Genomic DNA, 23,873 nt, shown 5'->3' with positions numbered 1-23,873 from the left:
CCTTTTCTTAGAATAGCTTTTGGGTTGTTTATTGGTCAAATCTAATTTTTCCTGATTCATCAGTGTATGCTTCTTTGAAATAAGTTCATTCCTTCTGCCGTATTTGTGTTTTCCTGGCTTTTTGATATGCAGTGTTCTCATTTTGTTAATGTCTAAATAGTTTCTGATTTGCTTCCTCCCTCCCCCCACCCTTAAACCCAAGAGTAATTTTACCAAAGTACAAAGTATCATCCTGTAGATAACTTGCTGGTTATAAGGACCTCACTTTGCAATGGAGGGGTCAGATTGTCTCCACCTGAACCCACTGATCAAATTTAGCATCTCTAAAAATGGTCAATTTGACTTGTTGTGGTTCATGACAAGATGTAATGTGGAGTGCCCAGCACTGCTTAGAACTATTTCTAACAACACTGTTCAACTTGAAGCTAATCAAGCCCTTAGATCAAACTTCTTACTAATGTGGTAGTTAGTGAACAACTTAAATGGTACTACAAGGAGACAAACATAGATTGTCCATCATTCTATGACCTGGTGTCTTCACAAGTTAATTACCAACTGACCTTGTCTCTTTTCACAAGTTAATTGCATGAAAAAATTTGGAATTTTTCACTTTGTGGGATTTTGCTTTCCTTTTTGCATTGGAGTGAGCTGGGGGATTGTTCAAAATTAAAAGGGACTTAAGAGGCATATCAACCAAATGCTATGTGTGGGCCTGGTTTGAACAAAGTAACTGTAAAAAGACATTTGGGGGATAATTAGAGAACTCTGAATATGACTGGATATTAAACGATACTATGAAATTGTTATATTGTTAGGGGTCAAAATGGTATTGGGGTTATGTAAAAAAGTAACTTTTTAGAGATACATACTGACATATTTAGAGGTGAAGTGTTGCAGTATCTGGGGATTGTTTTAAAATACTACAGGAATCTGGCAAATGTGAAAAGTTATTATATCCAGATGATCGGTATAGTGAAGTTTGTTTTCTCTACTTTTATGTATGCTTGCAAATTTTTCATAATAAAAAAGTAAGAGATATAATGGGTATATTTATTTTTCTGCCCCAACAGGCAAGAACTTTAGCATGCATTACATCTTTTCTCCATGACAACCCCATTAATTTCATATTAATTTTTTTGCAACCAATAATTATTATTTTTAAATTAATTTTGATTGGAGTATAGTTGCTTTACAATGTTGTGTTAGTTTCTGCTGTACAGCAAAGTGAATCAGTCATACATATACATATATCCACTCTTTTTAAGATTTCCTTCCCATTTAGGTCACCACAGAGCATAGAGTAGAGTTCCCGGTGCTATACATTTGGTTCTCATTAGTTATCTGTTTTATACATAGTAGTGTATAAATGTCAATCCCAATCTCCCAGTTCATCCCACCCTTGGTAACCATAAGTTTGTTCTCTACATCTGTGACTCTATTTCTGCTTTACAATTAAGTTCATCTGTACCATTTTTCTATATTCCACATATAAGTGATATTATACATTTGTTTTTCTCTTTGACTTGTTTCACTCTGTATGACAATCTCTAGGTCCATCCATGTCTCTGCAAATGGCACTATTTCGTTCCTTTTTATGGCTGAGTAATATTCCATCATATACATGTACCACATCTCCTTTATCCATTCCTCTGCTGATGGACATTTAGGTTGCTTTCACGTCCTGGCTATTGTGAATAGTGCTGCAATGAACATTGGGTTGCATGCATCCTTTTGAATTATGGTTTTCTCCAGATATACACCTAGGAGTGGAATTGCTGGGTCATATAGTAGCTCTATTTTTAGTTTTTTTTTTTTTAATTTATTTATTTTTGGCTGCATTGGGTCTTCTTTGCTGTGTGCGGGCTTTCTCTGGTTGTGGCGAGCAGGGAGTACTCTTCGTTTCAGTGAGCGGGCTTCTCATTGCAGTGGCTTCTCTTGTTGTGGAACACAGGCTCTAGGTGCGTGGGCTTCAGTAGTTGTGGCATGCGGGCTCAGTGGTTGTGGCTTGCGGGCTCTAGAGCACAGGATCAGTAGTTGTGGCGCATGGGCTTAGTTGCTCTGCAGCGTGTGGGATCTTCCCGGACCAGGACTTGAACCCATGTTCCCTACATTGGCAGGCGGATTTTTAACCACTGCGCCACCAGGGAAGTCCCCCTTTGCTTCTTATAAGAGGTTGATGAGGAGTATCCAGTGGTGATATTTTTCATATCTTCATTTCCAGGTCATGCCATAGACTATCAGTATTCTCCTTACTACTTGAAATAGAGTTATTAGCAACTTTAAATCTAATCAGGTTGAAGAGCCAGTTCCAGAAACGCCAGAATCAATTCAGAAAATTCATCCTTAAAACTGTTTCTTTAGAAACACTCTCAGTACCACAATCTCAGTCAGGGTTCTCTGGAAAAATAGAAGCAACAAGATAAATATACAGGGAGAGAAAGAAATTTATTATAAGGAATTGGCTCAGGCGGTTATGGAGGCTAAGTCCCCAGATCTGCAACCTGCAATCTGGAGACGCAGGAGAGCTGGTGCTGTAATTGTAGTCTGAGTCTGAAGTCCTGAGAACCACAATAGTTAATAGTGTAAATTACAGTCCGAAAGCGGGCAGACCCGAGATCCAAGGAGAGCCGATGTTTCAGTATGAGACTGAAGGCAGGAAAAGACAGATGTCTTAGCTCAAACAGCTAGGCAGGAGGAGTTCCCTCTTTTTAAAGGAAGGTCAGCCTTTTTGTTCTATTCAGCTTTCCATTGATTGGGTGAGGGCCACCCATATTAGGGAGGGCAATCTATTTTACTCAGTCTGTTGAATTTAATGTTAATCTCATCCAAAAACACCCTCACAGACATATGCAGAATAACGTTTGACCAAATAACTGGGATCCCTATGGCTCAGTCAAGTTGATACATAAAATTAACCATCACAGGATAGGTAGTCACTAAATTATTTCCATTTTTTTTTTTTTTTTTTGCGGTACGCGGGGCTCCCACTGCTGTGGTCCCTCCCGCTGTGGAGCACAGGCTCCGGACGCCAGCGGCCATGGCTCACGGGCCCAGCCGCTCCTGCGGCATGTGGGATCTTCCCGCACCGGGGCACGAACCCGGGTCCCCTGCATCAGCAGGCGGACTCTCAACCACTGCGCCACCAGGGAAGCCCAATTATTTCTATTTTACAGGTGAGTAAACTAAGCCTTGAGGAGTTTTAACATACCTAAGCCCACACAAGTATAGATGACTTTACAATGGGACTGAGTTTATAGTCTTCCTCCAAAACTCATGTAACTATTATTTCACCTGCCTGACAGCAGTATCTACCCAGGTCGCAGTAGCTAGGGATGAAATAATCCAATCTTCTCTTGTCTGTTATATTATGGCTTCCACTAGAATTTAGGTTGGATATGGTGTCTTTATAATTTTTTAGTTTGGTTAGCTCAACACATAATATTAAAAGACAGACTAGTTCAAAGACAGAGAGCCTTACAATACTTTAACTGATAATACCACACGTACAGAAAGAAAAATTCAGACCAACCAGAGGTGTGTTCTGGCCTCAGGGAGAAAGATTTAGTGAATATCCATCATTGCCCTGAATGAGAAAAACTGGGTCAGAGAAGAAAATCCACCAACAGAGGAAATACAGATGGGTCGACAATAGAAAAGTTATCTGAGCCATGGGACCAGGACTGTGCAGCAGGCCTTTCCCATGGCTTATTCAATGATCTGTATACACTATTCACCTTTAAAAGAATTTTTTTTTCATGCTAACCAAGCAACATTTTAACTAATAAAATGGTTTTCTAGACACCCTGATTACAAGATGGGGTATGGGTAGGGGATGTCAAATTCTGGACACAAATTAGTGATGATTCCACCATCAATTAATAAATGTTTTTTTGAGCTTATATGTGGTGTGATAAAGATAATATTCGAAAATGTATTTACATGCTTTTCTCATCGCATTTCCTTGCTTTTATTTTTCCCCTGGTTCTATCTGAAACTGAGTAATGATTAGTCAAATCCATTTCACTTGCCTTCATTAATCAAGGTCGTTTTAACACTTGCATGTCCTCCAAGCAGCTCCTAGCCTAAACAAGATGTTTGCCTAAGTTATTTTCCAGGACCTTAGAGTCTCAGCTGTGTATAGTTCAAGTTGAGTTAGTTAAGGGTAGCACCATCGACCCTCCAGCTGGGCAGGTGCTGGTAGTGTCTGCTGGGTGACCTTTTGAACGTAGAGCGGCCTGTAGCTTAGCTACACCTGTGCAGGACCACGATTATCGCGCACCCTTTCCCAATCACCTTTCCCCACTCCCCCCACGCCTCAGCCTTCCCTGCTTCTTTATTGGTCATCCCATAAATAACCCAGCCCCTTGTTTTCTGCGAGGTGGATTTGAGGTTTGTTCTCCGGTTTCTTCTCTTGGCTGCCTTGGGAGTAAAACCTCTGCTTCGAGCCTTGGTGACTCAGCGTTTTGGCTTGCTGTGCCTCTTGAAAAATGAACCTGGCTCAGTAACAAATTTGGTGGGTCCACCAGGAGGTAAGTTCAGATGCGACTTTTGCCTGTTGGTTTGTTGGCCTCTTGCTGGTGCTGAGAGCCTGTGCACGAATCCAAGCAGCTGCCTGATCCATTTGTAATAGGACCGTCCTTGGGATTTCTCTGGGGAGGTGCCACCAACCTTCAGCACTTAGTTTCGTTTTGCAGTGAAAAAATGGTTTTGGGGGTTTCCCTGGTGGCGCAGTGGTTGGGAGTCCGCCTGCCGATGCAGGGGACACCGGTTCGTGCCCCGGTCCGGGAAGATCCCACATGCCGCGGAGCGGCTGGGCCCGTGAGCCATGGCCGCTGAGCCTGCGCATCCGGAGCCTGTGCTCCACAACGGGAGAGGCCACAACAGTGAGAGGCCCGCATACCGCAAAAAAAAAAAAAAAAAAAAAATGGTTTTGGGTGTTTGGGTTTGGAAGATGTCTTTTGGGTAACCTCGTTAAAGAGACACACCTATGCCCAGGTTGTTTGTGCGATCCTGACCCGGTCGTGGGTTGGAGACCCACCTGGTGGGATGTGGGCAGACAATATAAAAGGTTACAGCTGTTGAGTTACCTGGGTTAAAGGCCCGGGATTTTGTTTTTTGATCTTGTCAGGTGGGGCAAAATCCCTTAAGGCAAGTCCCCACTGGAGGTGTGATTGCTGAAATGGAGCAGCCGATGGGATTGACCTGGGCCCATTCTCCTTTTTAAACTTCAGATTTAATTGGAATTAAACAGTATGTCAACTTATAGAGATGACCCAAAGAGAATGGAAAACTTTCTTTCATCGATTTCTTGCAACCCACAACCCGACCTGGGCCGGTGTTCAAAATTTATTAACCACCCTCCTCATTTCAGGAGCATGTAGAATGGTGCTGGGTAGAGCTGGGGAGGAGGCAGGTGAGCTTCATTCAGAAACCCCTGGCGGCCCGATACAGGCTGCTGCCAGCACAGCTGAACCAGCAATGCATCCTAACTGGGATGTGATGCTGGGGATAGGCCCAAACTTGGACATTATCGAGACTGCATTCTTGCAGGATTGTGGAGAGGGGGCCGAAACAAAGAAGGCTTAATGAAGCACAGGAGGGAATGCAGAAGCATTCTTGCAGGATTGTGAAGAGGGAGCCGAAACAAAGAAGCCTTAATGAAGCACAGGAGGGAATGCAGAAACGGAATGAGGAGCCTTCAGAATTTCTAAAGAGGATCTTTAAAGCCTATGGGCGTATACAGATACAGCCCCTGAGGCCCAGAGAATTTAAAGATGGTTAATATGACTTATTGGTCAGAGGGCCTCTAATACACAAAGGAAAATGCAGAAGGTGGAAGGGGCTTTAGGAAGGGACTTTAGGAATGCCTATGTCTTAGCTTGCTGAAATTGCCTTTAAAATTTTTAATGGCAGGGACCATGTTTAGGGAAAAGGAACAATGGAGAATGAAACAACAGGCCACTCTGCTGGCGGCTGCCTTAACACAGAGAAGAGCTGGACCCCCACAAAGGACTCGGCAAAAGGTAGGGGGCCCCAGGCCCTAAACTTCCCCTGGAATGATACCCGATAGTGGGTGTCACTCTGGCTTTCTTTAAGTTCTTCACATGTGTAAAACTCGTTTTTGCCCCAGGACGTTTGTACATGCTGCTCTCTTGGCTACTTTCTGTCTATTCATCTCCAACTCATTGTAATGTGTATGTCACTTTAAAGAAGACATAACACTTGCCCTATCTAAACTAGGTCTCCCTTCAAAGCCCTAAATGTTTTGTGGTCTTTCTTTTATTCCACTTGACCGAAAATTCCATAAGGGTGAGAAGTAGGTCAATTTTGTTGCATATTCCCAGTTCTTGGCATGACTCTTGACACATAATAGATGCTCATTAAATACCTGTTGAATGATTGTATCACTCAATCCTGGGATATTTGGACCAAGAACTAGGATGCAAGCAAGAGATTTGATGTACATTCCAAAATTCCCATGATAGTAGAAGAGATGACAGTAAATAACAGACAAGTTCTAGTACACATCTTGAGTTCAGCAGGGCAAGAATAGTGTAACAGACTTAAGGCAACCTCCTTACAACGAACTAGGGCAATCTGGTATTTGTGTCTGCCTCCAAGACACTTAAACACCCTCGAAGTTCTGGTAGTTGCATATAATAGGGAAGTCAAGGCAATTTATTGGAAACAAAAATGCTATTCCTGTCTCTTCTCTTTAAATCATACCAATAATGTCTGCTCCTCCTCCTGTATATGGGATTATGCCTGCTTGCATTTCTGATTCACTGGAGCTACATACAGTCCTTCTGTCTATTATAGTCTAATTAGAGAGAGCTCTAGAATTTACCAAGAGAGGCACCCACATCTTCATAACTGCTGAGTTTCCTCACCCTTATTTCTGTATCTAACTACACTTATCTTTCATTTACCTTCAGGCCCCATGCAAATTCTTTTTATTTCCAAGTGAGTCACAGTCTCCTTCAGACAAATTAAGTGGAACCCTGGAACCTGTCTATTTGACAGACTTGGCTCTGTCAGATCCTATTCTGGGTGCAGAATCAAAGAACTGAAAGATGTCATAAATATCCTCAGGGGCTAACAGTCTCATGAGGTTGCTTATGTCCACACACTATATCAGCCTTTCTTTTGTTTCTTCCTGCTTCCCTCTCACAGAGAGTCAGACTTCTCAGGCTCCTCTGGGCTTTCTTTAAAAAGAGGAAGAAAAGCTCATTGCAGATTTCATCCTGAGGTGATAGTGACCACTCCTCCTTCTTACACAGAGGGCTTTGTCCTGGGTAAAAGGCCCATGTGGGGGGTCTCTAGCCTTATGAAATGAATCTCAAATGGCAGGCTTCCAGGATCAATGTGAAGCCAGTGAAATGACTTGGGGCTAAATCAGGGGTAACACTAAGGTTGCCTTGTCATAATGGGAGGAATCGGACTGGCTCCGAGATCCCAGGGATGTGAGCCCAGAGATGGTCCTTAGTTCCAAGTGCCCCAGTGTCGTGTCCTGTGGACCATCCCTCACTGAAGTCATCAATAACATATCAAGGCCAGGAAACTGGAGTCTGTGGCCAGAGATCTCAGAACACTTCTAATTGGTTCTTCCAGATCGAAACCAGAGGAAAGAGGAGAAGGGTAACCCTCCCTTGGTCAACTTATGTTCTTGGAAATGCCATATCTGGTAGATATTTAGATGGTCTCCCATTGTGATAAGAGATGGGCAATGTAAAATCAATAGAGTCTGCCAGTAGTTTTCAGAATGTCTTATGAACAATGAAACTGAGCTCTCATTGCCGTTATTAAAAAATTATATATTTAGAAGATGAATCACTGTGAAGTTGGGCAACATTATACTTAGGTAGTTTATACAAGATTGGAAGCCTCAGAGCTTACAAATTATTCCTTCTCATAACTAGAATGCATCTTTCTCATGATGTGCTTTGGTCAGCTACACCATCTAATTATACCCTAATACCTAAGTAGGTAGATGACATTGAAAAACCTCTGAAAAGATGTGGACTTGGTTTGCAGACATTTTGGTGTAGTGGAAAGAATGGAATTTGGAGTTGGTCAGACCTGGATTCTAATATCAATGCTGACGTGTATAGCACCGCCTTGGGGTCATCACAGCTTCTCTGGGTTCCTTGTTTTGAACAACCAGATGATGGTTGTGACGTAGCATCGGGGATGAGTAGGGCTTTCAACACTTTCCTTTCTTGCCCACTTTCCCAACTTTTAGTCAGACTTCACTCAAAAGATGTGTGTGAGTGTATATACATGTAAGTGCAAATAAGTTTAGGCCTGAATGAGATGGGGGATGAGTTTTAGCAGAGGTAACTTTTCCTAAAAATGATTCTGACTTTTTACTGATACCTTAGAAGTATCTATGGGCAAGCTGAAGACAAAGGTGGCTTGCTAGGCATCCAGAATGTGCCTCCGAGTGTCTTAATTTCAAGAATTCTTTTGTCTAAACACACACTCCTTCATGAAAGGACATATCAGCCGTGCCTCTATTAGGATTGATCCCATAGGCCTGGAACTGAGGAGGATAAACACTTATTGAGGTCATGTCATTGTGACTCTTCAAATACCTTTGCCCAGTGGATGAAGTTTCAAACAAAGGACACGAGCCAAGATACATTTTGTGATAACTTTTTTCTTTAGAAAAAAAATATGTACAAAAAAAGCTAAGAAGGACCAACGTGGAAGTGTCGAGAAAACATTCTGATAGATACAGACAAGGGAGCGCCCGCTCTCAAGGAAGTTACACATTAGTTATTACCATGCTAGAAAAATGTGATGCAGTTAAAATTCTAGAACAATTAAAAGCCACAAAGTCAAGCTGTTGCTCTGGGGCTCTAGGTTGTAGATGCTCTGATACCCTTTCTGCAAAATAATACTGTGCAAACTGTAAAATATTCATTTTCATATAAAGTCCATACAATATGATCTAGAAAACTGAGTTGACAGGGGACGCTGGTACTGGCAGTGTTTCAGGAAAGAAGGCTGCAGTGTCACCTGCCAGCCCAAAGACATAATTGCAGAAAGATCTTGAATTTCTTAACCAGGAGAGGCCATTACCTAAGAATCATACCCAACAGTCCTCAAATCCAGGATTTCCTGCCATTGTTTATGTAACTTAGGTGATTTTATTAATATGTTACTTTAACTTAGAATGCAATCACATGTTAAGGAATCAGAAAAAGTTCTTTTTCAAAGCAATACTTCTTTCTACACAATTGATTTTGCAATTTACCATAAACCAACATTGTCTTCCCTGCAACTCAGAAGTTTTTTTAATTTTTAAATTCAAAAATTCTGGAGGAGGCAGCAACTGTGATAATAAAAGATTAAAGTGAATTATTTCATTTCAGTGTCTATAAAACTGAGAAAAGAAGGTTTGTGTACAAATATCACAAAACAACATCAACCATTGAATAAATGTGGTTCTTCGATGCACACCTGAAGAAGAAAATTTTGTTTAAAATTCTGGCATAAATATATTAAAGCTGACTAAAAAAAAAAAAATCAGGGCAAGCTACATCACTTCCTCATACAAAAAATGTACAAAACATTAGCCTCTAACTAGATAAACATAATACTTGTCTTCACAGTTTGACATCAAGTAACTGTGTGCCTTGAAGTATCGAATTGGAGGGTGATTTAAAAAAAAAAAAAAGCAGCTTGTGACACGTCAGCCGTTTCAGGTAACTTCGGTCATAGAGGCAGAGTGATTCTGTGAACACAAGCAGATAAAACCTTAGTTGACTCATGCACACATTCTCCCCAGAATATCCTCTTGCTTTCCTGTCTCAAGTTCATTCTGTTCCCACTCCCTGACATGCTCTTCCAAGGACCCTCGAATTGTTACCTCTTCTATTAAAACTTCCCTGATTTTCAACCCAAATAAGACCATGTCTTATATCATACTTAACTATATTCTATGAAACATTTGAAGATCTAAAAGTAACTTTAGCTTCATCCCACATCTTTTTTTTTTAACATTGTGGCTTTAATTTTGAACAGTTCTAATCTTTGAAAAATTTCCATATGATATATTCCGAGTCATGAGTTCCAGAGCAATGAGTTTAATATTTTCGGATGCACAGGGGTTTTTGGTTTAAAGTATCTTTGAATTTCCAGAGAATGTGATCTAGGTGCTTTTGAAGTTTCTTGATTTGCTTTATAGCCTTGCACGTGGTCTATTTTAAATGTTTTGTGTGTTTTGAGAAGGATTATATATGTGCCTTAGATCAACTTTATTAATCATCTGTCTTTTACTATATTTCATTTGCTTATTACTGAGAGAAGTGTTAAAATCTATGATTGCAGCTTCGTCCACTTTTCCTTGTAGTTCCATTAATTTTTGTTTATATGGTTTGTTCATAATAACCCTTATCTCTTTGGTTTTATATAACATATATAATCCCACCTTTTTTCAGGCCCAAGTCTTTCTCTTTTGTTTGAACTTAAAACTTCCAGTCTACGGGATTGGTAAATACCTTAAGAAATGGTGGCTTTAGATCTAATTCATTATGGGTTTCCAGATTCCTGTTTGTTTTTAGGACACTAGAGATGTATATTCTTGAGAGTTCAACTATGAATTTTAGAAACTGAATATTCCATATTTTTCAAGGTACTTTTATCTCCTATATTTGTGAAAATTGAGGTTTTTATATTTCTTGCCATAATATGAAAAATTTGTTTTTACTTTTATAATATGCTTTCTTTTTTAAACTTTTGGTCAATAATTTGGTCATTTATATGTTTATAAGAGTCCATTTAAAAGTGGGTGGTAAAGATAAAGTAGTTTAACAGCCTAAGATAACTAACTGGGTGACTTTGGGCAGATTTCTTTAACTCTCCGAGTCTTTTCATTTTTCTATTTATAATTTGAAGTCTATAATATCGCTAGTTCTAAATCAAGGGGTGGCGAGCATCAGAATTCCTCTGGAACTATTTTCTTATATGGCTTTGCACCCCAGAATGGTTGAATCAGAATCTTCTGGAGTAAGGTCATAGGCATCTGAGTCCTGAGAAAGATGGATCCTTCTTTTTTGTTAAAGAAAAAAATATCATCTCCCCGCTATATCGCCCCTCCCCCATCAGGAGACACGGGAGACTTTATACCACACACAGTGAGTTAACACACTGGCTCATCTCTCATTTCTCTGTTAGTATAAACTGTGTTCAGTGAAGACACAGTTGCTCAACGCTAAGCTTGATTACGCAGGTGAAAGTGGGTGTGAGGCCACAGGACGAGGATAGCTCAGAGCTGGTCTCTCTAGGATACAACAGCTCTGTTGCATCACAAAATAATGCTTTGGAAACTCGACCATTTTTGTTTCGTTTGGATTCTGTAATTTTTTACTTTCTGGTTTCTCTTTAGTATTGGGGAAAGATTTTAGAAAATGTACCGTCTCAACCACAGAAGGCAAATACTCAAATTTGAGTTGGTCTTTTGGAGAGGAGGAAAGAACACTGCAGCTCTGGGGCTCCGTGTGGCAAAGGGGAAAGGATGTCTCTGGAAGAAGGGAAGGGAGGGTGAGGGCGTTCCCTCCCCAGCTGGACAGTCTTCTCCTTGAGGTGCTCTGAACAGCTGGATGGACTTCACATGTGAGAATGTGTGCTTTAAAGACAGGTTCATATCTTCTCTCAGATCCCCCTCCCGGGAAGATGGTTCTATCCCAGAAATTACAAAGGAGCAGCTTCTAGTAGAAGCCATGGCTGCTGCTGTTGCACAGGAAGCCCTCGCCCACAGGGGAAAACACAGGGCATATTTATTTTGGAAGAGGTGTAGCTCTGTGTAAACTCTGCCAGCCCTGGGCAGCTCAGCTCACACACACTGTCCCCTAGAGCGTGTTTCCATATTCAATGCTGAGAGTTGTAGATTTCAAAATGGAATTTTCCTTAAACGTCAGGCCATGTGGTGTACAAGAGCAAGCAGGGCCTTTTTTTTTTTTTAAGGGCCTTTGGAATTAGATGGGCCTGGGTCTTAATCTTGACTGGGTGACCTTCGGCATGTTACTTAAACTCTTTTTGCCTTACTTCATCTATAAAGTCGAATAATAATGCAAATTGCAGGATTATTGTAAGGACTGAATGTGAGGGCTTGCAATAAATGCTCATTTTCTCTTCTTGACCCACAAATAAAGGGTATATCCTCCTTACTACCCATGTGGAAAGCAGATGCTTCGTTACTTGAATATTGCACAACTAGTATGGAAGGCATCACTTAAGAGGCAATACTTTCCATCCGGCTTCCTGTAGCTTTATTTTGACTAGGCTGCAGAAGTCCTGTTCATCATTACTCATAAACTTCTATTTACCATGGAGTTTCAGATATTGACTAGAGCCTAGTTTTAGGTTCTCAGTTTTGACTAGAGGGTCTAGTTGGTTTTGGTTCTGGCTTGCATCTGTCCATCTATCACATATTTATTTCACCCCTAGTGAATGCCAGGAAATATAAAGAGTAAGAAAGACCTGGTTCATATACTTAATCTCTCAGTCCTTGTGGGAGGCAGATATGAGGGGATTACTGACATTAATTGTGAGGGGCAGTCACACCTGGGGCCCTGGGGTCTCTTTGACCCAAGCCTGGTATTCACAGAAGGCCTCAAATTGTGCCTAGATGAGGGGATATACATGGAGATAAAGATACATGGACAGATTCGAAAAGTTCAACTACTGCCTGTAGTGAATAATAAGCTAATACATATTTTTAAAGAATTTAAAAAATCTATATTGTGAATAGCAGGTTTTGAAATCAGGTTGGCACTTCATTTTTCAATGTAAGTAGAATCCCCCAAAACATGGCCTGGATGTCTCTTGGCCTGGTCAACTACTACTGGTCCTGAGGGAGAAGAGAGAATTCTGGAGAAGGCTTCAGACAGAAGGTGATGCTTGAGCAGTGCTGAGTAAAAGGATGGGGCAGAAACAGGGTGCTCTTTGACCAGGACATTCAGGGTAAAGTCGACAGCATTTACAAGGACAGACTGATATGTTTGTGGAACTTGGCAAACATCTCAGCTTGCTTTTCAAATTCACCTTTGTCATTAGTTGCTTCATCTCAAAATATAGAGGGAACCACTCTGACCTCACCAGGTACAAGAACATAATCAGGGAAGAAAAACTAGGGAGAGTCTATTTCACCATTTCATTACAAGGTTTTATTATTTAGCTAATTCGTCATTCAACCTGCATTAACTGGCTACATATAAATAAATCAGTAGTAAAATTTTCACTATGTTATTTCTAATTGGACCAAGTCAAAAATTTCACCTTAATACAGGTGAAGGGAAAATGAACAAAATACTTGGCACTGGGTTTAATGGAGAGCCCTAAATATTTTTCCCAAGGTGGAAATAGCTTTTTTTTTCTGGTTCATTAATAAAATTAGACTTCATTAAATGTGAAAAGAAGTAGGATAGTTTCTCAGATGTCTGATAGTTACTCTTTAAATAGTGAAATATTTTATACTATATTGATAGGAAGTACATGATAATTCCAGTGGGAGGAGATTTGCTTCTCTTGCACTCTGTAAAAATGATTTAGTAAGGAAATGCCAAATACAACAAGATTTCGAGATAGACTATTACAGAAAATAAACACTTTAGCAGGACTCAGCTACATGACAAACGTGTCATGATACAAAAACCCTGTTTTATTATTAGTTATCCCCATTCTGTCTGCTTAAAGAGCTACTCACGCCAGTTTTCCCACTTGCTGGCTATGTGGCTTGGGGAAGAAATTTACTGTTGCTATTTTCATATTCCTCTCGATCTGTGAAATGGGAATTATACTACTGATTTAGTAAGTTTTTGTTCAAATAAAAATATATTTGTAAAGCACCTAGCAACTGTCTCAGGCAAAAGTCAGTGCTTTATACCATGTTTCAGGGCTCATTTCAGGTGGCAAGTCTTCTCTGTGGCTTTCCCTGCCTTAGAATAAATTTCTTCTTCATCTGTGTTCACAAAGTGCTTCGTGTATCTGATTCAGCATGCCATGTTATGATTACTGATTTACATACACCTTTCCTGATCATCTGTGAGTTCCTTGAGCACAGGACTATGTGGCTAGTTATTCATCTCTGGCATGAAGCAAGGTCCTGGTGTAAATAAGTGATCAGTTAGTACTGTTGCATTGAATTTCTGATGGTCATCAAAACAGATCCAAAAGGATACTTAGTTACCTTTCTTAATGTGTGGCAGCACATTAACAAAGCATTTCTTTCCAAATGTTGTCCTAGTTACTAAATCAAACTGGCCTCCCACAAGGGTTGGTGTAAATTTCACAAGTGTGTTACTACATTGGAGGTCAAGGTATCCTGAAGCAGTTGGGGTTTAAGTTAGACATGACTAAGAACTTCCTGAGGAAGGGCCAAGCCCTGGAAGGAATACAGGATTAACTGAGGGAAGCTGTGAAGTTCTTGAGGGCCTTCATGTCAGATTTTTATTGTTGCTGGGTGGATTCAGTTATGTCCTGTTTTCAGTAGAGAAATGGATTAGTTGACCTCCAAGATAACAGGCCTGGAGCCTCCGGGTTTGGTTTGCTAAAACCACTTTACTGTACCTGTGCACTTAAGGTTTCCAGAGGGCTTTCTATCCTTGGGAAAGCCATTAGGGGTACTCCACGGGGGTCCTCGGGTTTGGGTTTGGAAGGAGATCCTTGTGTTCCTTTAAAGTTATGGACCACACACATTCCCTGCAGGATGAGGGGAAAAAAGATTGGGGTCAGACTGCGGCTGTCAATGCCTGGCCATCTCTGCGGGTGGCAGGCCTTCCCCCTTAGAATGTCGTTGCATAGTGACTTGTGAGCCAGGGGGTAGGGACCATGGAAAGACCTGGGGCATGGTTCAGGCTGTCTGCTGAGAACATTCTAGGTGCTGAGGAAGCATCTGTTTGATCACCAGATGGCCAGGGGTGCTCAGTCTACCCCCACTGAGCTTGTTTCCTCACCTGTAAAAATGGGAATAATACCTACCTCATAGATTTACGACAATTAAAAGACACGATGAATGTAAAGCACCTCATCATAACAGCTAACATTTACTGAGGGCCACTTATGTGTCTGGTACTGTCCTGAGGGTTTACCTTATTTCATCTAATCCACTCAGCAATCTTAGAAGGGAGGTACTGTTATCCTCTCCAACTTAGATAAGGAGGCACAGAGAATTTAGGTAACTTGCCCAAGGTTACACAGATTTAAACTCCATAGCCTCTAAATCACACCACCGCTATAGGATTTTGCCTCTTAACAAGTGCCAAACGTACAGCAAAAATGCAATGTTAGCTAGTCTTTAACTCTTACCTAAGATGATTACCCTTAAGTTACTTAGCAAAGTCACATCATTTATTAGTGGCACTTTTATTGCTTCCATTAAAACTCCCTCTCTAAATTACTACCCACTTGTCTTTATTTCCTACTGAGGCCGCTTCATAACTGAGTCTGTTCTAACCATCTTCTGTCTCTTTCCATACTCTCTTCCATTGTTCTGCATCGTGTTTTCTATATCCAGTGCCTCTGAATCTTTCCTGTAGCTCCTCAAATCCCACAGAACATTCACATGAATATTCTCTACCTGGTTCTCCTCTACCTTACTCTCCAGCTCTGCTTAAACTTCCCCCACTCAGGAAACGGGAGAAGTGGAGGGTGTAGGAGCTCTGGGGTTGGAGAGAGCAGGTCAGATTCCTGGCTTACTGGCTGGGTGGCCATTGGGCAAGTTACTTATCTGCGAGCCTCACTTTCCTCTTTTATAAAATGAGGATAAGAATACTGTTAGGGCAAGATAAACGAAACAAACACAGAACTGATTGGTGGTTACCAGAGGGGAAGGGGGGCGGGGGGAGGGCAAAATAGGTTAAGGGGGTCAATTATATGGTGGCAGATGAAAAGTAGACTTTTGGGGGCGAACATCTGTATACAGACGTCAAATTATAATGTACACATGAAACATACATTATAAACCAAAGTTACCTCAGTAAAAAACATTGTTAGGGTTGTCCTGGGAGCACATGATTTGGTGTATATAAAGTGTAGGGCATGTAGTAATTGTTCAACTAACTTCCTTCCCCTTCCCCCAATTTCATCTTCATAAGAAACACAAAACCATAACACAGGCCACGAATATGCTTCTGTTCAGACTCCCCTTTTTCGGCCTCCTCCAAGTCTCTGCTTTAGAACGCTTCCATTCTCTTCTACAAGGTCCGCTTCTCCCATTTCCCAGCTTGGCGAGTGTATACGTGAGGTGTGTACATGCAGATACAGTGGGGGACAGTGTGGCCTGCCTCCTACCAGACCCGTTCAACAGCAGGTATGGGTCTTACATAAAGATCATTTGTGGAAAACAAATTTTGACATTCATCATCAATTGGGAAGGCAATACAAGACTTAACAGTAACCAAGTGGTAGGAAAGAGGGCTACAAGTTACTGAGAGGACACAAGTTTAATGTTAAAGCAGAATTTGAGTATGGGGCCTCGGCAAACACAAAGTTTTTGGATTTCATCCCATAAAGACCCCATGAAATTGCTTGGAACAGTCAGTACCGCTTTTTCTCTTTAGCTGGGGTTGAGCTGGATCCAGGACTGATGGGGACAGCAAAAGTGTTCCTTTGGAGTTCCAGCCTTCACTTATGTACTATTGATCTCTGTTTGTAAAATCCTCTCTTCTCTTGAAGTCACCTGTATTCTCTCCCCCTTTTAAAAAGCACCCTCAGGGAAATATCTTCTGAGAGCTCAACATCTCAGGATCGTCTCAGCACCACTTTTCCTGCTGCTTCACCCAGAGAATTTGCATTTAAGTCCCTCATCTTTTACTTTAGAAAGAAAGACTGGATCCATTAAAAATAATTTTGAATTCAAATGGAGCTTGCCAGTTAATGTTCTGAGTAAATGCGAGCATTTTCTGTGTGTATCTGAGCAGGTAAAAATATTGGGTAACTCTGAGTTAGAGGTTGGGAGAGGCATATGTGCATTTTGTATGTTGGGGAGGACATACATACAGAATCCCCATATGGAAGGGGTAGGACAAGAGGAAGTTAGGTCATAGGCCTGTGAAATCTATCTGCGTGTGATGTTAGTCTTAACGGGTGCCTTGGACCAGAAAGGACAGAAGGGGAGGAAGGACATCCAGGCTGTGATGGCTTCTGGGAGGCCTGCTGAATGTTATTACGAGATTAATTTCATGCACAACATCTGCAGGCCTAGTGATTTACTGTAAATCCTTCTGGGTGTGTTTTATTCTATTTTATAAGTTTATTTTATTTATTTTTGGCTGCATTGGGTCTCCGTTGCTGTGCACGGGCTTTCTCTACTTGCAGCGAGTGGGGGGCTACTCTTCATTGCGGTGCGGGGCTTCTCATCGTGGTGGCTTCTCTTGTTGCGGAGCACGGGCTCTAGACACGCGGGCTCAGTAGTTGTGGCATGCGGGCTCAGTAGTTGTGGCTCGTGGGCTCTAGAGCACAGGCTCAGTAGTTGTGGCACACGGGCTTAGTTGCCCCACAGCATGTGGGATCTTCCAGGACCAGGGCTCGAACCCGTGTCCCTTACATAGGCAGGCCGATTCTTAAACACTGCGCCACCAGGGAAATCCCTTCTGGGTATATTTTAAATCCTTGAAGATAATTTTTAAAACTGAACCTCTATGGTATGCCCATGCAATGGAGTACTACACAGGAAGAAAAAGGAATTACTGATAACATGCTTACAACATGGATAAATCTCAAAATAATTATGCAGGGTAAAGGATGCCAGGATAAAAAATACATACTGTATGATTCCATTAATATTAAATCTTAGGGTAATCTAATACAGAAGATCAGTGGTTGCTTAGGAATGAAGGGAAAGGAAGGGTGGGAGAGAAGGATGTATCTGTAGGTCAAAACTGGTCAAATTATACACTTTCTATGCCATTTATTGTATGCCTATCATACCTCAAATCTGTAAAAATTTAAAAAAGCAATAAAAGTTAACCAGAACCCTTCGCCAGGAAGTATTATGTCGTTGAGAGGCCACTTACAGTAGAAATAAGATGCCTAAGAGGCATGTTCAGATAAGAGCCCCCCTAAAAAGTCTGGGTGTGGTTAGCTGAGGGTTTTCATATTTCTGAGTGGGATATGCAAGTCTGGGCCAGAGTGGAGTTTCTTGAAATGCTGGAGAAGGAGCTGCCTGCTTGCGTCAATATTTCGTTCTCTGTTCTTCCCCCAAGCAACACTTAGCTTATGCTCCCAGTACGTCCTGAACAAGTATTTAGAGAATCATGGTTTGAAGGTATGCTAAATTGCTTCTGCCCAGCCCCAAGGCCAGGGTTGAGGCAAGTGGAGCAAGCCGTCCTTCCTGAAGCCATCCTACTCCTGACGCACAGGGGGAATATGCAGTCATACTTCTGAAAGAAAGGGCACAGGGTACTTGGCGAGTAACTGCAACTCACAAGCTTGGGGCCAGAGGACCTTGGACTTAGACTGGAGTCTGGGGAGCCTGACTTGCCAGGATCCTGGGCAGCCCTTCAGAGGGCACCAGCGGGGAAAAAAGTAGAGGGAAGCTGACCTACCAGAAACAGGGCTACAGCAGTGCCCAGGATGAAGCCCGCGATCACATCGGAGCAGTGGTTCCGATACTCGGAGACCCGGTTGAGGCCCATCAGGAAGGCTGTGCAGAGGGTCCCGAGGCACAGCACCGGCTTGGCCAGTCGACTGCTTTTCGTCTTGATTGTGCTTGTGATGTACATCTAGATTAGGACAGAGACCAGGGAGTGACTGGCAGCCTCTGCATACGGTGTATATACACACATGCATGGACATACACCACACACAAACGGGCCTGCACCAAAGCAAGAACGATGAATGAATGTACATGGGTCTCGGTGCTTTGTATTCTGGTGGGTGTGGGAACAGAAATTACAGTGACATGAATGACTGCATAATAATCAGGTTCAGAGCATGCAGTTTTTATGCAACAAACTAAAGAATCACTTGGGGTATTAGGAAACCCAGATAAGAATCTCAGATGCCAAATGAATCTTCTACGAGAATTAATTTTATGGAGAAGACCAGGTAGGTGAGTGGCAATACATTTCACTTTTTGTGTCCCCCATAATCTTAGCGGATTCTTCACACTTTCAATGAACATAAAAGCATTAGTTAATTGACTGAATTAGAACTTCCAAACCAGTGTGTCACATAAATACGTTTCAGTTGTGCTGGGAAGTTGATTCACACAATCCTTGTGATAGCTGGATCAGCCCTATCCATTCATTTACTCCAGCATGTTTTAAAATAAAATTTTCTATGTGGGCCACGACATATAAAAAGTTGGGAAGTCCTGATGTAAGTAAAGGATGATGCAACTTAGGACATGTGAGTTGTAGGTTGTTCTTATTCCATTGTGAGGAGCTGGGTAAGACTCCTAAGTATTTCATAGGCTCAGTTACCAAATGTGTCCCTTGTGGCTTAGAGTTAGGAAGATGTGCCTCTTTCAAACAAGTAAATACTTTGTTACACAACCTTTGGTGGTGGTTACAAGAAACCACTAGAGGGCGTAATTGATCTATCATCGCTTCTTAGCAAGTGTGCTAAGTGAGTTTGCAACCCAGAAAAATAGTACGCCAATACTTAAATTACAATCTATGGTGTGCTTGTATGGCCTGAGCACATGTAAGTTCACACAGATGCATTTTAAAGTATTACGGTGGAAACTTAATTTCCTAGAATGATCCTTCAGTGCTGGTGTGAATACAGGAAGATGGGATTTTCTCTGTTACATGTAATAAAACTGTGGTTAGATCAGAGTTACATAAATTAGAGCATATCATTACACCATTCTGAGGCTGTGTAGGAAATGTCACTTAACATCTATACTAGATATATTTAAATTTAGTTTTTTATGCTTCTATATTGTTTTTTAATTAAAGCCTTTATAAATCTTTCCTATAAGATTACAAACTTTTTTTTTTTTTTTTTTTGTGGTACGCGGGCCTCTCACTGTTGTGGCCTCTCCCGTTGCGGAGCACAGGCTCCGGACGCGCAGGCTCAGCGGCCATGGCTCACGGGCCTAGCCGCTCCGCGGCATGTGGGATCTTCCCGGACCGGGGCACGAACCCGTGTCCCCTGCATCGGCAGACGGACTCTCAACCACTGCACCACCAGGGAAGCCCAAAATTACAAGCTATTAATAACATGGGCCTGTGGTTAGTTAGTATTCTTCACAGCATTAACTAGTACTTAGGAAGTCCTTGTTGAGTAATTTCTGAAAGCACACATAATAGGGGCTCGGAAAAATGTTTACACAATTGGAATCTTGTATCAGGGTTTCTGATTATAGTCTGTGGGGCATGATTTGAATTGGATTATATCTGAATCCTTGAAAACGTGCTATATAAGCATCTATTCTGAGTAAGATAACTTCTTTCTTCCCAAGAGAAATTTATATCTCACTTGACGAGACAGTATTTTTTGATGAGTAACAGATTTATTTTTATAATGGTGTTGTAAAAATTGATCTCATACAACAATGACTTGAGTTTGATAAAAATACAGAAAAAGGTGCAAGAGTACCTTGCTTCATATAACCTAGGTCCTAGATAATCTAAGATACAAAGCGATTATTTTGAAAACTGGAAACTATGCCAAGTGCCTGAAAAGACTTTGTTTAAAAAATACCTGGTGTAGATTTTTTTGGGGGGTGGGCAGTAAAGCCAAGAAACCTCACTGAGCTAAACTGGTCTGTTTGTAAATCAGACTTCTGTATTATTTATGTTCATGTTTCCTTAATATGGGGGTAGCTGAAATCACTTTTGATATGTATTCATTAAAGAGTAGATCTAAAAGAAATAATTAGACTTATTTTGGAAAATTGATCCTACAGATGTTATCCTATAAATTGGACAAAAAAGTGCCATTGTTTTAAAGAGAATATTCAGCAATTTCTTTCAAACTCTACTAAGTGGACCAGACCTGTAGTCAGTCACCTTTACTCCACCCTGAATGTATGTATTTGGGGCGATGGCATGGACACACTTCCATCAGAAGCAGACTCAGTAGGGAGTGCAGTGACTGTCGTTGAATGAGAGGGAACATGCTCCCTGGGGGTGGGGCGAGGGCACACCCAGAGTCTCTGGGAAGACTGCGTAGTTTGAAAAGGGGTCTTTCCTCTGCCTCCTCCTACCTCACCTTTCACTGAGAATCACTAGACTAGTCACACCCTGAATATAAAATAAGTTGAAGGAAAAGGGGTGTTTTCAGCAATAGTCACTCATCCACAGGTAAATACACATGATATCCAGGAGTGGAACCTTTGCACTGATCCCTCTACTTCTGTACGCTTGGTTCTAAGGAAACAGAGGTCAGAAAAAGGTGAAGCGAAGTCATTTCCAAAGTGGATGCAATTAAAGAGCAGGAAAAAAAGATGGACACCATCATTTGTTTTATTTTAAGATGTGGGACACACTTTGGGCTTTCTCTGTGATGAGAGCAGAAAGTTCAGAATATTATACCCCAGTGGGGGCAGTCAAAACTTGTATGACCTAGGGAACAGTGAGAAGTAAACTTGTGGGTGTTGGGGGTCTTTTAGGATCACCCATCTGTCCTGGCAAAGTGATGAAGAGTATTAGCAGGAGCAGAGGAAAGCCATGTCTTTATCCGGGTTTGCCGCACTGCCCGGGCAGGCGTTCACACGGGGCACACACCTGCAAATTTGTAGACAAGTGTGAGAAATGTGTGCTGTTCTAGAAAAAAATAAAGCTTTGGCAAAGAGTGCTGTTCTGGGCAGTGAAAGAACCCTATACCTGGTGCCAGGAGCCTGGGCCTCTGCTCTGACTCTGTGTTCTTAGCTATTCTCTGGGCCTCAGTCTCTGCATCTGTAAAATGGGAGGATGTGATTAAGTGATTATCAACAGTCTTGCCAGAATTAACATCCTCTGGCAGGTCTTAAATTGGGATGTTGAGGGTGGGGGCAACAGCATGATATAATAAAGGAGAAACATATTGTAACATGACTTTAAAAGTCACCAGAAGTAATGAAAGAATGCGGGGGAAGGTGGCGGAGAGACCCATCACAGCCAAAACTCCACATGGGTCATACTCACCGTGGCGTATAAGGCGGAGTAAATGCTCAGAGCAGCATGTTTGGAGGGAAAGGACCTCCTAGCCTTCTCTATCACTTCCAGGTCCCCAGTACAGATGTTCCCGTTGTTGATGAACTGGTGGTGAGCCCGGCAGTCTGTGCTGGTGTAGTTGGGCTTGCACACTGTCAGGAAGTACGGCGTCAGGTGCCCCGTGACCACTTGTCCGGCGTTTACAAAAATATCAGTAGCAAAAAGTCCAAAAGCAAATACCCCTATGAAGAGATTTAAAATAATTAGGAAAGGTGACATACCCCATCGATTGGTTTTGTCCCTGAGAGAAAAACAGCGGTGAGAGTCCATGACAACCTATCAGAAAGGTTCTCCCCAGAGTCAAATTGTCCCCTCACCTTTATCTTTCCAGGGAGTGGTGCCTGCTTCCCAAACCACTGTTTCTTCCAAATTGGTGCAGTCACGCTGCTGTTAGCATTTCATTATTTTGTATAAGTAAATTAGAAGCAGCATGTGCTAATGGAAAGAATTTGAATTTTGGAGTCATGTAGAGCTGGGCTCCAGACCCACCTTTGGTGACTCGTTCACAGTGTACGTTGTTGACCTTCTCTGAACCTTGGTACCCTTATCACAAAGTGGTTGGGGGGAGTGATACCTCAGAAAGGAGTTGGAAAGATGAAATAAAATATGTGCAAAACACCTGCTGCGTGCCTGGCATTAAGTAGTTACTCAACATTAGTTCTCTTTCCTTCTATAGAAAATATCTTCCCCCTGGTCCTTTTGGAAATGCAGATACTCCTTGGAGGAGTTATCATGGCAGGTGAGAGAATGAGGTTGTTAGAGAGTCATCCCTAAAAGAGGGAGAAGGATCACTCTAGAAACCTTGATTGAATTGGATGTTTCATTTGACGTTGGAAACAGAAAAGGAGGAGGAAGAGTGTTAAAGATGAATGTTGTTGACTGTATCAAATTACCACAGAGTGGCTTAAGCCAACACAAATGTATTGTTTTACAGTTCCAGAGGTCAGAAGTCCAAAATAGGTTTCACTGGGCTAAAATCAAAGTGTTGGCAGAACCGTGTTCTTTCTGGAAGCTCCAGAGTAGAACTCATTCCTTGCTTTTTCCAGCTTCTTGCCTTCATTTCTTGACATGTGCCCCCGCTCTCCCCCTGCCTCCCCGGCAATCATATCATACGGCAATCGTATCATACGAGCTCTGCTTCCATTGTCACGTTTCTTTCTGTGACTCACTCTCTTGCTTCTCTCTTATAAGGTTACATTGTCTACCTGAATAATCCAGGACAATCTCAAAATCCTTAATCTAATCACACATAGAAATTCCTTTTTGTCATGTAAAGTAATATATCCACAGTTTCTAGGGGTTAGGACATAGACATTTCAGAGCGAGGAAGGCGTTATTTTACCCACCATGCTGACTTGGCCTGCTTGGCCAAGAACCCCGTGGGTAGGCTATATTTCCTGGATTTTATCTGTTCTCTGGTAAATTCCACAGGAATATAGGATTACCCCCAATAAGCTTGAACATGAATAAGCAGAATTCCCTATAGGAAGTTTCACTGTGGATCTTTCAAAGCCTATACATACATCTATAGATTACCTGTGGACTGTTTTCTGTTAAATATATCAAGAGCAGCTGTGCAGAGCCAAGGTACATACAAGTCATCTGAAGAGATAAAGAAGACTTTTCAAGTGCGACTCAATTATGGGAGAAGTTGGCAAGTGTGAGAGGCAGCGTTAACCCTTGTAAATGTCAAGGATCTGCTATATTTTCAATTAAATTTCT

General features: G+C 41.7%; 1 protein-coding gene across 1 annotated transcript in view; it reads right to left on the bottom strand.

Annotated features, from left to right (window-relative positions):
- Positions 1-9,669: 9,669 nt before the first annotated feature.
- Positions 9,670-23,873, bottom strand: part of PLPPR1 (phospholipid phosphatase related 1) — a 274,737-nt gene continuing 260,533 nt past the window's right edge. Inside the window, exons 5-8 of the mRNA XM_065879298.1 lie at positions 22,083-22,333; positions 18,552-18,728; positions 14,575-14,706; positions 9,670-9,739 (exon numbers count right to left, since the gene is read on the bottom strand). Coding sequence (XP_065735370.1) covers positions 9,707-9,739; positions 14,575-14,706; positions 18,552-18,728; positions 22,083-22,333 — 593 coding nt within the window. The 3' untranslated portion in view covers positions 9,670-9,706. The remainder of the gene's footprint in view (positions 9,740-14,574; positions 14,707-18,551; positions 18,729-22,082; positions 22,334-23,873) is intronic.

This window comes from Phocoena phocoena, chromosome 6, assembly GCF_963924675.1.
Source record: "Phocoena phocoena chromosome 6, mPhoPho1.1, whole genome shotgun sequence".
NCBI classification, from domain to species: Eukaryota; Metazoa; Chordata; class Mammalia; order Artiodactyla; family Phocoenidae; genus Phocoena; species Phocoena phocoena.
Note: the sequence above shows the minus strand (reverse complement) of the source record. Positions and strands in the feature narration are given on the sequence as shown.